This window comes from Mus caroli, unplaced genomic scaffold, assembly GCF_978045245.1.
Source record: "Mus caroli unplaced genomic scaffold, Mus_caroli_1 scaffold_8, whole genome shotgun sequence".
NCBI lineage: Eukaryota > Metazoa > Chordata > Mammalia > Rodentia > Muridae > Mus > Mus caroli.
The window spans coordinates 128,569,825-128,587,696 of NW_028227263.1; the positions used below are offsets into that span (position 1 = coordinate 128,569,825).

At 38.9% G+C, this 17,872-nt stretch overlaps 1 protein-coding gene and 1 pseudogene across 2 annotated transcripts in view; one reads left to right on the forward strand and one right to left on the reverse strand.

Annotated features, from left to right (window-relative positions):
• Nucleotides 1–716: 716 nt before the first annotated feature.
• On the reverse strand, nt 717–2,258 carry LOC110297381 (POU domain, class 3, transcription factor 1-like; annotated as a pseudogene).
• Nucleotides 2,259–2,457: 199 nt separating this feature from the next.
• The window catches only part of LOC110297377 (sulfotransferase 2A6), a 43,369-nt gene continuing 27,954 nt past the window's right edge, over nt 2,458–17,872 (forward strand). For both annotated transcript variants that reach the window (XM_085842153.1, XM_085842154.1), the window contains exons 1-3: nt 2,458–2,635; nt 3,681–3,889; nt 6,805–6,931. In XM_085842153.1, the coding sequence (XP_085698279.1) occupies nt 2,500–2,635; nt 3,681–3,889; nt 6,805–6,931 (472 nt within the window). In that variant the 5' untranslated portion in view covers nt 2,458–2,499. The remainder of the gene's footprint in view (nt 2,636–3,680; nt 3,890–6,804; nt 6,932–17,872) is intronic.

Genomic DNA, 17,872 nt, shown 5'->3' on the forward strand with positions numbered 1-17,872 from the left:
CTATTTCCTGCTTTTATACACAGATGCGGCTCTCGTGGCCTTTCCTCTGGGGCCCAGATAAATACAGTATACAGCGAATTAAATTAAGGGCGCGGGCGGAGTTAGAAGGACCCCAGGAGCCAAGAGGTTCCACAAATAAATAAAAACCGTAAAAAAAAAAAAAAAAGCCCGGAGAAAAGGTGAGGGGGTGGTGTGCGGAAAGAATAAAGTGACAGCGCCCACCCGTGACCTGCAGGCTACAGGGAGTCCGCGCCCGGGAGAGCTGCTGGGGACTCTCCTCTCTTCCTCCATTCTTCCGGGGAATCCCTAACCCCGCACTGCATTACCTTTCGCTATGGGGAGGCCGCTGCGGGGATCCGCCCGAAACAGCCCAGGGGCAGGAGCGGGGTCCTCGAGGGGATGGGGATAGGGAGCAGGCAGTGGGCACAGGGCGCCCAGAGTGAGTTGGCGCATTCTGGATCTTCCCCTGCTCTCTCCTGGGACTCTGGCGACACAGCCTATTGGCCACCTTTCGCCGCTCCCAGAGAGAGGGGTCGGTCCCGGGTGTTTGGTTTTGTGTAAAAGTTTCTAAGCTTTTTTTTTTTTTCTTTTCTTTTCTTTTTCCTTTTTGTAAAATCCAAAGCAAAACCGAATAAACAACAAAAAGAGTCCAGGCCGCGCGCGTTGACTGCGCGCGGGAGGCACCGCTGTGCCGGCGGGAAACCCAGCCCGCAGGGTCAATGCACAGAGCCGGGCAGTGTGTGGTGGTGGTGGTGCAGCGCGGCCGGCGGCGCAGAAGGTGGCGACGCGCTGCCCCGCCAGGCCCCAGCTCCTCAGGCGCATAAACGTCGTTCATGGGCGGGTGGCCCGCACCGGCCCCAGGGATCATGCGCTTCTCCTTCTGCCGCTGGTTGCAGAACCAGACAAGCACCACCTCCTTCTCCAGTTGCAGGCTGTCGGCCAGGCCGGTGATCTCCTGCGCAGATGGCTTGAGACACTTGAGAAAGTGGCTCTCCAGCGCGCCTTTGACACCCACCTCGATGGACGTGCGCTTCTTGCGCTTGCGGCCCTGCGCCGCGATCTTGTCCAGGTTGGTGGGGCTGCCACTGGACGAGTTGGTCTCCTCCAGCCACTTGTTGAGCACCGGCTTGAGCTTGCACATGTTCTTGAAGCTCAGCTGCAGGGCCTCGAAACGGCAGATGGTGGTCTGCGAGAACACGTTACTATAGAGGGTGCCCAGCGCCAGTCCCACTTCGGACTGGGTGAAGCCCAGCTTGATGCGCCGTTGCTTGAACTGCTTGGCGAACTGCTCCAGGTCATCGGAGCTGGGCGCATCCTCTTCCAAGTGCTCGCCAACCGATGAGCCACCACCACCTGCGCCCAGGTGCAGGTGCGCCTGCGTGTGCATGTCCCTGTGCGCCCAGGTGCGGTGTGCGCCCAGGTGCGGTGGTGGCAATGGCTCCAGCTGTGCCTAGTGGCCGTCCTCCTGCAGTGCGAAAAAATCAGTTCTTATGCCTTGTCAAAGATACTTCTTTTTGTAAATTTGGGTACTCTGGCAAAGATACACAATTACCAAAGTATAGGTAATAATAAACAGGAAGGTGCCCAACTCCAACTGATACATCTGTAATAAATCCTTTCAACCTAAGACAAAGGGAAATAATCCCAGAAGATGGTACAGAAATCTCCCAGAGGCCCAATATTACTGTTGATAGAATATGTCTCTATTAAACAAAACTGTGAAAATAGACACATGAACTCTTAATAATATAGTTACCTAAACAAATCAGCATAATGGCACTAGTAGGTATAAGAAAGAGGCCAGGGGAAATTCTATGTGGTTTTATCCTAGAAGAAATACATCATATCAATTACTGCTAAGAGAAGGAGAATAAGCTGTGTCTGTAGAGGAAATCCCATATAATTTTCCAATTTCAACTGTCTGTCCCAGGATATAACATATACAAGCCAAAATGAATGGACTCAATAGGTTGAATATAGATGTGAGCATATACAAATAGCAACAAATATTAAAGAAGAGACCATAAATACGGGAAAGGAGGAGGAGGGCGGGCTTTGAGGTTAAGAAGAAGGGCAAATAATGCACTATGAAATTCTCATTTAAAAAATAATTGCCATGGAAAGTTTTTGTATGATATCTCTCATTATTCTGCACATTTAAAATCATTCTGAAAGCTAAATTGTATTAGAAGACATTTTAAAGTATCATGCATTTCTATATCCTATTACTTCTTACCGAGTTTCTGATTTGTGGTCATGAACTCGGGCTCACAAATGCTGCAGAATGTTTTTTGTACAACTTTAAAATTTCTCAATATAGTAACCGTTGACTGTGGATTATAATATTTACTTATTCCTATCAGTAGCTAGTTTCACAACAAACTAGAGAAAGTTAATGATTTTTTAACTTCACTATAAATATTACCTCTCACAGTATTTGCAATATGCTGAACTGGTGGTCAGGGCTGGAACCCTAACAGCACCTACAAGGAGCTATTCATGATGCCAGACTATAGTTGGTTTGAAGGAATACCTCTTCCTGATATGTGGGTTCAAAAAGAAATTGTGGAAGATGTCCGTAATAAATTTGTGGTAAAAGATGAAGACTTGATCATATTGACTTACCCCAAGTCAGGTAAGGAACATCAGTAAGAAGGATTATGAATTGTATATGGGAGGATAAGGTTTGATCCTTATTAATTTTGGGTGATAAGTAGAGTGTCCTATATATCAATGTGTGAAATAATTTGTGGGCATGGAAATTTGTGTATATTCCACTCAAAGAAAGACCTCTGAACTATGTGGGCTGAGGTGATCATCTATGCACCAGAACAATGATAATGGATACTGAGACAGAATCTGCAGAATCTCCCTCTATGGGGATGAGATAGAAAATGGGGAGTGATGAGAATAAACAGAAGAAATTACATCAAGAGATAAAGGTGTGTATGTGAATTTATGTGCAAGATAGGGCAATTCCAGCTAGACTTACCATGGGTCTTGTCCAGGATATGGATACTGAAAATGGTGGTTTAGGGAAATGATGTTTGCTGAGTGGAAAAAGCACTGACCACTGGTTAAGTACTAGGCTGCTGGCATCAAAAGCAAGATGACACACAAAATCCAAATGCAGTGTGAATACAGGAAGAAAACAAAACAAAACACCAGAGAATAACTCAGAGAGGGAAGCTAGAGAAACATCCACTGAAAAATGAGCACATAAACACAAATTCAAGTGAGTGTGATAAATATGGGCAAGGGAATTTATTCACCTTAAAAAGAAGTTCTCAGTCATACACTGTAGCTTGGGTTCATCTCAATGACTGTAAATTAAATTAAAGGAGGTAGTCTCATAGGGCAGATTAAATTACTGTGAAATATCTGGGATAGTAAAATTCATTCCACCAGAATGGAGAATGATGGTGACCCAGGCCTGGAGGAGATATTTCATTATCAGGTTGGTGTATACTGAGTATAGGGTCTCACTTTTGCAAAATGAAGGCTTGAGAATATTGTGAGTGAATATACTTTGTACTTACACAATGTGGACATGTGAACACAACAAATCTGTGTGCTTGATAATGGATAATACTGGAAATTATATGGGCATATATTCTACTTGAGACTTTTTTCATAAGTACTTTTGAAATGAGTGACAGTCACTTTTCCTTTCCATTCAGGAACGAACTGGCTGATTGAGATTGTCTGCTTAATTCAGACCAAGGGAGATCCCAAGTGGATCCAATCTGTGCCTAATTGGGAACGCTCACCCTGGATAGAGACTAAAAGTGGATATACTGTATTAACCAGTAAGGAAGGACCACGACTCATGACCTCCCATCTTCCCATCCATCTTTTCTCCAAGTCTTTCTTCAGTTCCAAAGCCAAGGTCAGTGTCCAGTGGTTGAGATTTTCCTTGACCAAACAAACACTCTTTGAACTTATTTTACCCTGACAGGGCCTGGAGGTCTTGCAGAAATGTGAAGGTGGGATTCTCATACACTAGGTGATGATGATTTTTTCCTACCTCAGACTACATTAAAATACCATGATCTGGACTATCAAACAGCAATCCTGGGCAGCTTTAAGAAATAAAGTGAAATATCACGCTGGAGCATCCAAGAACTATATATATAGACCAAAGTTCAAAGTCTAGTGTATAGTGGATATTACTATATTATAGTCATCAAAGTCAATGAGTCAATCTTAATAATAACATACACCAAGCACTGTGGGTGAATTACATAAGACACAATTGCTCATAGGGGAAACAATCTGATCAGCCAGCAGTGTTCAAAGGTCAGTTATACACACAGTGTCATCCTGTGCCTAGCTGCCTATGGAGATCAGTAGCCCACAGAGATCTCCCACGGAACTGAAAGAGAATCACGAGAAGAAATCAGAGATATCAAGGTTCTGGTCGATCATAGCTCCTAGTTCGTAAGAAAGTATTTTGTAAGTCTTGCGACCATAGAATCTATAAAAAGATTATGTTCAAACTACAAAGACAAACAGGATAATCTTTCTTTAAAATATCACCATGAATTTGTGACCAATTTTATATATGCCCCTTTTTTCTGGATTTGGTAAGCTTTTGGCTAGGGAAAGTGAAGCCTAAAGAGATTTGTAGAATAGTTGGTACAGTGTATAAAGTTCCTTATTAAAGTTATTAAGAATACTCATTTAATTAGAAGCCAAAAAAGCATTTGACAAATGTCAGCATCCATTCATTTTAAAAGTCTTGGAACAATCAGAAATTCAAGGCACACACCTAAACAAAGCAAAATATAGCAAACCAGTAGCCAACATCAAACTAATTGGAGAGAAACTTCAAGCAATCCCACTAAAATCAGACACTAGACAAAGCTGCCCTCTCTCTCCCTGTATATTCAATATAACACCTGAAGTTCTAGCTAGAGCAATTAGACAACAAAAGGAGGTCAAAGGAAATTGGAGAGGAAAAATTCAAAATATCACTATTTGCAGATGATATGATTGTATAGTTAAGTGGCCCCAAAACCTCCACGAGTGAACTCCTACAGCTGATAAATAACTTTAGCAAAGCGGCCAGATATAAAATTAATTCAAACAAATCAGTGGTCTTCCTGTACTCAAAGAATAAACAAGCTAAGAAATAAATTAGGAAAATGATACCCTTCAGAGTAGTCACAAAAAAACATAAAGAACCCTGGTGTGATGCTAACCAAACAAGTGAAAGATCTGTATGACAAGAACTTCCAGTCTCTGAAGAAAGAAATGGAAGATGACCTCAGAACATGGAAAGATCTCCTATGCTCATGAATTAGGAGGATTAATATAGTAAAAATGGCCATTTTGACAAAAGCAATCTACAGATTCAATGCCATCTCCATCAAAATTCCAACTCAATTTTTCAGTGTTTGAAAGAGCAATTCTGAAATTTAAATTTGGAATAACAAAAACCTCAGGATAAGGAAGTGTAAAATATTAATAAATTTAATTTTAAAAATTACTTTTTTTTTTTGCCCAGCTGTACATACCCAAAGGACATCCATCCTTCTGTAAGGAAACTTGCTCAACTACATTTATATCTGATTTATTTGTAATAGGTAGAAACTGGAACTCAACCTAATAATGGATAAAAGAAAACATGGTTTACATATAATTAATCAAATTTTACACAGCTGTCAAAATAAACAACATTGTTAAATAGGCAGGCAAATGGATGAAACTGGAGCTGGTCAGTCTGAGTTAGATAACACAGAAACATAAAAACACACAAGATGTGTACTCACTTATATGTCGATATTAGCAGTAATATAAAGGGCAATCATTCTAGAATGCACAGATCCAGAGAGGATAAATAACAAAGAGGGCTTCATGGGGACATATGAATCTCCCTAGGAAGGGGAAATCGAATCTATAATGCTGGTGTGGATGGGAACAGAAGGGATCTTGTGGTTCAGAAGATGGAGGGAAAAAGTACAGGGAGAGTCAACTGAAATTTAGAGGCATTTCTAGGGTAAGGTAAAAATGTAGTGAATGAAAACACCCAAGATTCTACAAAGGTGACCATAATTAATCCCCCTAATAATTGCTGATAAGGAGCCTGAACAAAACATCTCCTTAACCAGACAAGACTTCTACTGGAGGGATAGGGATAGCCACAAAACCTTTGACCTACAATTTGTCATACCTGCAAAATGTCACTTGATATTTGACAAAGGAGCTAAAACAAACCAGTGGAAAAAAGAAATCAACAGAGGCACACTTTTCCATTGCTGGTGGGATTGCAAGCTGGTACAAACTCTCTGAAAACCAGTTTGGTGGGTCCTCAGATAACTGAGCCTAGTACTACCTGAGGACCCAACTGAACCATTCCTGGGCATATAAGCAGAAGATGCTCCAACATGTAATAAGGACACATACTCTACTATGTTCATAACAGCCATTTTTATGATACATAGAAGCTAGAGGCAACCCAGATGTCCCTCAACAGAGGAATGGACACAGAAAATGTGGTACATGTACTACTATTCATTTATTAAAAACAATGACTTCATGAAATTCACAGGCAAATGGATGGAACTTGAGAATATCATTCTGAGTGAGGTGACTCAGTAAACAAAGAACAAACATGATATGTACTCACTGATAAGTGGATATTAGCCAGAAAGTTCAGAATACCCAAGATTCAATTCACAGACCATATGAAGCCTAAGAAGAAGGAAGACCAAAATGTGGATGAGGGCTGTGGGGTTCGCAAGTTCTCTACCAAGTGAGGGATAACTATTGACCTTCATTTACATTTTTTTTTCATTTAAGGTGATCTATCTCATCAGAAATCCCAGAGATGTTCTAGTGTCTGGTTATTTTTTCTGGGGTAACACAAACCTTGTGAAGAATCTAGAGTCACTAGGAATTTATTTTGAACGATTCCTGAAAGGAAATGGTGAGTAACCTATGAAATATAGGAGATGGGGAAAACTCAGAGACATTTATTTCATTAAATAATTTATTTATTCATGTTATATCCCAATATCCAGCACCTCTCTCCTCTCAATGTCCCCCTCTCACAGCTCCTTTCTCCATTCCCCTCTCCTCTGAGAAGTGGTAGGTGCCCCCCCCCCAGAGTATCTCCACACCATGACAAATCAATTCTCTGCAGGACTTTGTGCATTCTCTACCAATGAGGAACGACAAGTCAGCTCAAGTAGGGGAATGGGATCCACAGACAGGAGACAGATTCAGGGATAGCCCCAGTTGAAGTTGTTGGAAGATCTGCTTGAATATCAAGCTGCGCATATGCTTCATATGTGCAGGTGTCCTATGTCTAGCTCGTGATCGGTTTTTGGTTGGTGGTTTAGTTTGAGAGTGCCCAAAGTTTCAGGTTAGATGACTCTGTTGGTCTTTCTATGGAGTTATCCTCTTTGGGTTCATCAATGCTTTCCTCAACTCTTCCAGAAGACTCCCAGATCTCTATCTAATGTTTGGCTGTGGAATTCTACATCTGTTTTAGTTATCTGTTTGGTGGAGCCTCTCAGAGTACAGTTTTTGTAGGCTCTTGTCTGCAAGCATATCAGACTATCAAAAATACTGTCAAGGATTGTTTCTTGCCCATGGTGTGTATGTCATTTTTTGGCAGTCATTAATTGTCCATTCTCTCAGTCTCTTCACCATCTTTGTCCATGTACATTTTGTATGTAGGACACATTTGGGGCCAAAGATTTTGTGGCTGGGTTGCTGTCCTCATCTCTCCACTGGGAGTTCTACCTGGGTACAGGAGGTGGCACTTCAGGCTCCATATCATATACTGTTAAGAGTCTCAGATAGAGTTACCACCATAGGGTCTCCCCAGTCCCATGTCTCAGAGACTTATTTTTATGAGGACAAAGTGAGATATAACTTAGGTTGCCCTTGAACTCTCTATATACCGAGGGATGTCCTTGAAGCATTGTTCCTTCTTCTGCTACCTCTTGAGCTCTAAGACTACAAGCACCTACTGTATACTCTACTTATTTGGTGCTGGGGCTCAAACCCACAAGTTCATGAGTGTTACGTAAACGGCCTACATCTCTAGCCGTTTAGTATCTTCTGTAGGCTCCATTTTGTGTCTCTACATACAACCAGTCTGTGGGCCCAAGGCTCATCACTATTTCAAACCTGATTGTGAAGTCTTTCTCTTCTCACATACCACCACAGAACAGGGCACAGCCACAGCTTGCCCCATGACATAGTATTTCACCACCATTAGTACTATCTAGTCTTTCCAAACCTAATGTCAATACTGACATCAATCATAATTTGAATAAGAAATGGTGCACCTAGGCTCCCATTTTTAAACACTTGTTTCCCAGTCAGTGGCACCTTTTCAGAATGTTCATAAGTCACAGCCTGTTTGGAGGATGTATTCCATTCAAGGTGGGCTTTGAGAGATAAAACTCTTAAGCCATTTCCAGCTTACTCTCTCTGTTTTCTGCTTGTAGTTTAGGGAAATGAAATCTGAGCTTTCCATTCCTGTACTTCTGCCTGACAGAAACAAGCTCTCTCCTCTTTAAATTGCCTTTGTTCATGTTGTCTTATCACAGCAACAGAAAAATAACAAATTCTGTTTTCTTCTTATCATGCTTCTCATTTATGGATTTTCTTAGTCGTTTTGTAATGACTTCTTATAATCTTATATATTAGCCTGACCATTTTATTCAAATGCATCATTCTTTTTATTATTTTACTTTTTTTCATTTTATTATTATTATTGTTGTTGTTGTTAATTTCCTGTTTTTGTACTTCCCTTTATTTTTTATTTTTTTAATTAGGTATTTTCCTCATTTACATTTCCAATGCTATCCCAAAAGTCCCCCATACCCTCCTCCCCACTCCCCTACTTCCCCACTCCCACTTTTTGGCCCTGGCGTTCCCCTGTACTGGGGCATATAAAGTTTGCAAGTCCAATGGGCCTCTCTTTCCAGTGATGGCCGACTAGGCCATCTTTTGATACATATGCAGCTATAGTCAAGAGCTCCAGGGTACTGGTTAGTTCATAATGTTGGTCCACCTATAGGGTTGCAGATCCCTTTAGCTCCTTGGGTATTTTCTCTAGCTCCTCCATGGGGGGCCCTGTGATCCATACAATAGCTGACTGTGAGCATCCACTTATGTGTTTGCTAGGCCCCAGCATAGTCTCACTAGAGACAGCTATATCAGGGTCCTATCAGCAAAATATTGCTAGTGTATGCAATGGTGTCAGCGTTTGGAGGCTGATTATGGGATGGATCCCTGGATATGGCAGTCTCCAGATGGTCCATCCTTTTGTGTCAGCTCCAAACTTTGTCTCTATAACTCCTTCCATGGGTGTTTTGTTCCCAATTCTAAGAAGGGGCAAAGTGACCACACTTTGGTCTTCGTTCTTCTTCAGTTTCATGTATTTTGCAAATTGTAACTTATATCTTGGGTATTCTAAGTTTCTGGACTAATATCCACTTATCAGTGTGTACATATAATTTGAGTTCTTTTGTGATTGGGTTACCTCACTCAGGATAATGCCCTCCAGGTCCAACCATTTGCCTAGGAATTTCATAAATTCATTCTTTTTAATAGCTGACTAGTACTCCATTATGTAAATGTACCACATTTTTTGTATCCTCATTTTTGTATTCCTCTGTTGAGGGGCATCTGGGTTCTTTCCAGCTTCTGGCTATTATAAATAAGGCTGCTATGAACATAGTGGAGCATGTTTCTTTCTTACTAGTTGGAACATCTTCTGGATACATGCCCAGAAGAAGTATTGCGGGATCCTCCGGTAGTACCATGTCCAATTTTCTGAGAAACCGCCAGACTGATTTCCAGAGTGGTTGTACAAGCTTGCAATCCCACCAACAGTGGAGGAGTGTTCCTCTTTCTCCACAAATGCATCATTCTAAATATTGTAAATTCTAATATCTTATTTGTCTCAAAAATATTTTCAGAGGTAGACAGGAGGATTCTTTATGCTTTGTTATTATTTAAATTTTTATGGAAATATATTGATTATATATAATAAAGAGTTTTATTAGTACTACAGGTATTTGCTAACAATAATAACCCACATATCTTTCTTGCCTTTTCCCCATTCTTGCTGATACTATTTCTTTTCCCAAATAACTGTCCTTTCTACTTTCATATTCCTTTTCTTCATGTGTGTGTGTGTTTGATGCAGTGAGTTCCTACTGCTTACTGGAGCAAAGACAAGGAGTCATTTGCTGGAACATGGGTAATTTACCAGGAGTCACTATCCTGAAAAAAAAAAATCTACCTCCACCAGCAACCACTAATATCCACTAGCTGCAGCATGGAGGATACTCTAATGCGCCCTCACCTAGCTAGTGTTAACTGCCTATAAATCTTCAAGAAATGGGTAGGGGTTTGGAAGCACCTCATTTCTCTTTGATAGAATATTACACACCCAGATTTTTTTTTTGAGATATTGAACAGTAATCAAAGCTACTATGAGTTCAAGAGTGCTATGGCCATGCCATTTCTAAAAGACAATATTTCACATCATTCTACCCTATATTTAGGGTCTTACATTATACTCATACCTTCTTGCTTGATGTTTCCTAAGTCTATACTCCAGGCTATAGATTTCTCATGTATGTTGAGTACTGAAAGGACACTTATTCTCAGCACTTTGGCTAGTTTTGAACTTCTGAAATTACCACTGTCCATTATAAGAAGCATCTATTGATCAAGCTGAGAGTAGAGATATATAAACAACAACAACAAAAAAGTTCATGGCTATTTGGAAGACAATTTGATGTTCACATCATGTCTGTTTAGCAGAATAACAATGATGGCTTAAACTCCATGATCTATTTCCTCCCCAAAATGGACATTTAACCATAATGACTAGACTATCTGTGAGCTCTTCTCAATATCAATCAAAACAACTCTATTTGCCTCATAACACAATAGCCATTATTGACCAGTAAGCATATCTTGCAAGGCTGATTGAAGTATAGATCACAGTATCCACAGCTGAGTAATTGTTGAATACAATCTCCTAATAACATTGCTGCCTGACACTGTGAGGGCTATCCATCAGGAAGGCATAGTCCAGCCCAGCTTGCCTTCTTTATGTTCCATGACAAGCACATAAGGATGTCCCAGCAATAGGGTCTTACCAACTACTTTTTCTGGGCAACCGACAACAGTGAAAATTGCCTGTACTATTTGGATCCTCAGGCATTTTCCAGGCAACAACTTCAAGGTAAGTTTCCCAACACTAACAATGAAATTTTCTTTTTTGTTTGTTTGTTTGTTTTTGTTGTTGTTGTTTTTTGAGACAGGGTTTCTCAATATAGCCCTGGCTGTCCTAGAACTCACTTTGTAGAACAGGCTGGCTTTGAACTCAGAAATCTGCCTGCCTCTTCCCCCCAAGTGCTGGGATTAAAGGCATGTGCCACCACCGCCCAGCTTGAAATTTTCATTTAACATCCTATGACTTATACAAGCAGTATTTTCTACTTAGGCAATGTGCATTGACTAATACATTAATGAGCTTTCAAACTAATATATTAATGAGTTTCTATAAGGTATTTTCATGTATTCTTGTTTTTATTAATTATATCCTTCATCTTACCATGACATCTTTGTATATGTCACCTCATTCTCATATTCATCCCTTCCACTTCCACATTATAAGTGTTCCTGAATGTCTCTTTTCTTAAGTTGCCTTTTTCTTCTTCTCCTTGTAATGTCTTCTTTTTAGTTTTCTGTCCTTTATATGTACTTCAAATTAAACACAATAAGAATTTCTCTAGGATACTCATATGACAGAAAACAAATACTGTTTGTCTATCTGTGCCTGGGTTACCTTATTAAGTATATTTTCCAGTTCAATCTTTCCTAAGAAGCTCATAATTTTATTTTTATAGCTGAATAAAATTTCATTATGTACACACATCACAACTTCATTATTTGTTTTTCAGTTGATTAGCACACAGGCTGAAACTGTTTCCTAGCTATTCTGAGTAGATTTTAATGAGGACAGATGTTCAACTACCTGTTAGCAGTATATACCTAAGTATGTAGGAATATATACCTAACAACATAGTAGCATATACCAAACGATGTAGTATTATATATCTAAGTACATAGTAGTGTGCACTTCAGTGTTGTAATATACTTCTAAGTATATAGTAGCAAACATCTAAGTATGTAGTAGTATACACCTAAGTACATAGTAATATACACCTAGCTATATGGTAGTATACACCTTAGTAGTTTCAGTATATACTTAATGTTGTAATACTAAGTCACATGGAAATCTGTTTTCAGATTTTTGAGTAAACCTCACAGTGATTTCAATGTGACTGTGTGAGTATGCACACCCACTGGTGTTTCTCTTTTCCCACATTTTTTTTTTACATTTTAAAAGAAGTTATTATGAAAATCTAAAAAAAATTAAGTTTGTTATAAAGAAACTGCAAATGATTAAATAAAATATAATAAACCTAACAATACTCAAATCCTATACATCTTAAAGAATTTATATATAGTTAGAATTTGTATTCAAAAGAAGCTGTGAAGCTTCACATTAAATTTACACTTTCAATATCACCTCAATTCACTTAATTATCCACCACCAAAACCAAAACTCCATGACAGACTTATTTCTCTGATTTTTTTTCTCAATTTGTCATTTTTAGATAGTCTATTAATGTTTGTATGTTAACTTTATATCTTATCACTGTGATAAAAAACTTTATCAGATCCAAGTGTTTTCTGATAAAAACTTTTAGAACTCCTCTATCAGACCTTCAAAGAAGATCTAATCCCAGTTCTTCACAAACTATTCCACAAAATAGAAACAGAAGGTACTCTACCCAACTCATTCTATGAAGCCACAATTACTCTGATACCTAAACCACAAAAAGACCCAACAAAGATAGAAAACTTCAGACCAATATCCCTTATGAATATTGATGCAAAAATCCTCAATAAAGTTCTTGCTAACCGAATCCAAGAACACATCAAAACAATCATCCATCCTGACCAAGTAGGTTTCATCCCAGGGATGCAGGGATGGTTCAATATACGGAAATCCATCAACGTAATCCAGTATATAAACAAACTCAAAGACAAAAACCACATGGTCATCTCGTTAGATGCGGAAAAAGCATTTGACAAGATCCAACACCCATTCATGATAAAAGTCTTGGAAAGATCAGGAATTCAAGGCCCATACCTAAACATGATAAAAGCAATCTACAGCAAACCAGTAGCCAACATCAAAGTAAATGGTGAGAAGCTTGAAGCAATCCCTCTAAAATCAGGGACTAGACAAGGCTGTCCACTTTCTCCATACCTATTCAACATTGTACTTGAAGTCCTAGCCAGAGCAATTCGACAACAAAAGGAGATCAAAGGGATACAATTTGGAAAAGATGAAGTCAAAATATCACTTTTTGCAGATGATATGATAGTATATATAAGTGACCCTAAAAATTCCACCAGAGAACTCCTAAGCCTGATAAACAGCTTCGGTGAAGTAGCTGGATATAAAATTAACTCAAACAAATCAATGGCCTTTCTCTACACAAAGAATAAACAAGCTGAGAAAGAAATTAGGGAAACAACACCCTTCTCAATAGTCACCAATAATATAAAATATCTTGGCGTGACTCTAACTAAGGAAGTGAAAGATCTGTATAATAAAAACTTCAAGTCTCTGAAGAAAGAAATTATAGAAGATCTCAGAAGATGGAAAGATCTCCCATGCTCATGGATTGGCAGGATCAACATTGTAAAAATGGCTATCTTGCCAAAAGCAATCTACAGATTCAATGCAATCCCCATCAAAATTCCAAATCAATTCTTCAACGAATTAGAAAGTGCAATCTGCAAATTCATCTGGAATAACAAAAAACCTAGGATAGCAAAAACTCTTCTCAAGGATAAAAGAACCTCTGGTGGAATCACCATGCCGGACCTAAAGCTCTACTACAGAGCAATTGTGATAAAAACTGCATGGTACTGGTATAGTGACAGACAAATAGACCAGTGGAATAGAATTGAAGACCCAGAAATGAACCCACACACCTATGGTCACTTGATCTTCGACAAGGGAGCTAAAAACATCCAGTGGAAGAAAGACAGCATTTTCAACAAATGGTGCTGGCACAACTGGTTGTTAACATGTAGAAGAATGCGAATCGATCCATTCCTATCTCCTTGTACTAAGGTCAAGTCTAAGTGGATCAAGGAACTTCACATAAAACCAGAGACACTGAAACTTATAGAGGAGAAAGTGGGGAAAAGCCTTGAAGATATGGGCACAGGGGAAAAATTCCTGAATAGAACAGTCATGGCTTGTGCTCTAAGATCGAGAATTGACAAGTGGGACCTCATGAAACTACAAAGCTTCTGCAAGGCTAAAGACACCATCAATAAGACAAAAAAACCACCAACAGATTGGGAAAGGATCTTCACCTATCCTAAATCAGATAAGGGACTAATATCCAATATATATAAAGAACTCAAGAAGGTGGACTCCAGAAAGTCAAATAACCCCATTAAAAAATGGGGCTCAGAACTGAACAAAGAATTCTCACCTGAGGAATACCGAATGGCAGAGAAGCACCTGAAAAAATGTTCAACATCCTTAATCATCAGGGAAATGCAAATCAAAACAACCCTGAGATTCCACCTCACACCAGTCAGAATGGCTAAGATCAAAAATTCAGGTGACAGCAGATGCTGGCGAGGATGTGGAGAAAGAGGAACACTCCTCCATTGTTGGTGGGATTGCAAGCTTGTACAACCACTCTGGAAATCAGTCTGGCGGTTTCTCAGAAAATTGGACATAGTACTACCGGAGGATCCAGCAATACCTCTCCTGGGCATATATCCAGAAGATGTCCCAACCGGTAAAAAGGACACATGCTCCACTATGTTCATAGCAGCCCTATTTATAATAGCCAGAAGCTGGAAAGAACCCAGATGTCCCTCAACAGAGGAATGGATACAGAAATTATGGTACATTTACACAATGGAGTACTACTCAGCTATTAAAAAGAATGAATTTATGAAATTCCTAGCCAAATTGATGGACCTGGAGGGCATCATCTTGAGTGAAGTAACACAATCACAAAAGAACTCACACAATATGTATTCATTGATAAGTGGATATTAGCCCAAAACTTAGGATACCCAAGATATAAGATACAATTTGATAAACGCATGAAACTCAAGAAGAATGAAGACCAAAGTGTGGACACTGTGCACCTTCTTAGAATTGGGAACAAAACACCCAGGGAAGGAGTTACAGAGACAAAGTTCGTAGCTGTGATGAAAGGATGGACCATTTAGAGACTGCTGTATCCAGGGATCCGTCCCATAATCAGCTTCTAAACGCTGACACCATTGCATACACTAGCAAGATTTTGCTGAAAGGACCCAAATATAGCTGTCTCTTGTGAGACGATGCTGGGGCCTAGCAAACACAGGAGTGGATGTTCACAGTCAGCTATTGGATGTATCACAGGGCTCCCAATGGAGAAGCTAGAGAAAGTACCCAAGGAGATAAAGGGATCTGCAACCCTATTGTTGGAACAACATGATGTACTAACCAGAACCCTGGAGCTCTTGTCTCTAGCTGCATATGTATCGAAAGATGGCCTAGTCGGCCATCAATGGAAAGAGAGGCCCATTGGACTTGCAAACTTTATATGCCCCAATATAGGGGAATGCCAGGGCCAAAAAAATGGGAATGGGTGGGTAGGGAAGTGGGGGGCGCTATGGGGGACTTTTGGGATAGTATTGGAAATGTAATTGAGGAAAATATGTAATAAAAATATTAAAAAAAAAACTTTTAGAACTCTTATTGGTAGAATTGTATCATCTAAAAGTAAAGGTACTTTGACACGCACATATTATATATTGTATATTATAGCTTTATAATTATATTTATGTTTATATTTATATTATATATCCCTCCCCCATCTCTCTCTGTCTCTTTGTGTGTATTTGTGCATGTGTGTGTTTGTGTGTGTGTGTGTTTGTGCATATGTGTGTAGTGAGGGAGTACATGTGTGACCAAGTGGGCAGATGGAGACCAAAGATCACCTTCCACTGTGTGGATTTAGATCATCAGGTAGCTGCAAAACCATTTCCTCTTGAGCCATTTCACTACTCTTTGAAGGGTTTGACTTGTTTCATGTGTTCCTGAATTTGGATAGAAAGTATTTTATTGAGAAGTTTTGCCTCTATGTTCATCATGGATTTTGGTCTACACTTTTCTTTTTTGTTGAATATTTGTCTGATTTTATATCAAGGTAATGCCTTTGACAAATACTGTGGTTGTGTGCCTCTTTTTCTTTCTTTTATGGAATAGTTTCACAACCTTGGTGTTCTCTGAATTAATGTCTTGTAAAATTCAGCTGTGTGTTTTAGTTAGAAATAATGTTAACTTTTGAAAACTCATTGCTTATTATAGGACTGTCTATTTTTAACGTTTATTTTGTTTACTTGTGGAAGTGTTTCCTTGCATATATGTGCTTTTTCTATAGGTGTCTGGTTTCTAGGTTTTAATAGGGCATTGTGAACTACCAGGTGTACTGGAAACTGAATCCTTGTCCTATAGAAGAACAGGGATTTTTTTTTTAACTGCTGAGCCTTCTCTCCATCTGTACTTGCTTAATTGTTGTAAATGTAATATTAGTTTCATTTTGGTACTTTTATTTTCTTTTTCATTGATTTTATTTTTTTATTTTTTAACATATAGATGAAATAAATGTAATAAACCAAACACATAGGCAAAAAATACAAGAATCATATGATCATCGCAATTGAAGCAGTAAAAGAAAAAGATTGATAAGATTCAATATGCATTCTTAATAAAAGCCCTAGAACAAGTAGGACTGTAGGAAACATATTCCAGCATAATAAAGTTATGTATGAAAAATTCATGGCCAATATCATCCTAAGTGAATAAAACCATTAGTAAGCCCCATTAAAATCATGAGTGGAAGAGGACTGGCAACTGTCCCTACTGCTCATCCATAATGTGACTGAAGCATTAGCTGGAGAAATAAGGCAAGAGAAGGGATACAAATGGGAAAATATTAAGTCAAATGATTTTCAATAGAAAATAATATTATCTTATAACCAACGTTCCCAAAATTTGATTAGAAAATTGTACAAATGATAAATAATTTCAGCACAGTTTTATGATATATAATTGACTTAAAAAACTTACCTGAATTAATACATTGAGTAACAATCAGGCTGAGATAGAGATCATGACAAGCTCCTTTTCCTAGTTTCTCAAATAAAATAAAATATTTAGAACATGCATAACAAAAGAGATAAAAAACCCTCTACAATGAAAACTTTAAATGTGTGAAGAAAGAGATTAAAAAAATAAACTAGAATTTGAAGACCTCCCAAGCATATACCTTGGTAGAATTAATATTGTGAAAAAAGACCTTCCTATCAAAAGAATTTACTGATTCAATGAAATCACAATCAACATCCTCACCCCATTCTTCACATAAATAAAAAGAAAATCCTCAATTTGATATGGAACAACAAAAGACCCAGAATAGCCAATTAGTCCTAGGTATGTGATTGGTTCTATGCATTCTGCTCATTTTAAGTGCCAAGTGCATCTGTCTATGACCCCGACTTTAATACATCTGTTTCTATTGAGTGGACTTTGTTGGATATTAGAATGGCTACTCCAGTTGCTTCTTGGGACTATTACTTGGAAAATTGTTTTCCAACCTTTTACTCTGAGGTAGTGTCTCTCTATTTCACTGAAGTATGTTTCCTTTATGCAGCAAAATACTGGGTGCTGTTTACATATCCAGTTTGTTAGTCTATGTCTTATTATTAGGGAGTTGAGTCCATTGAT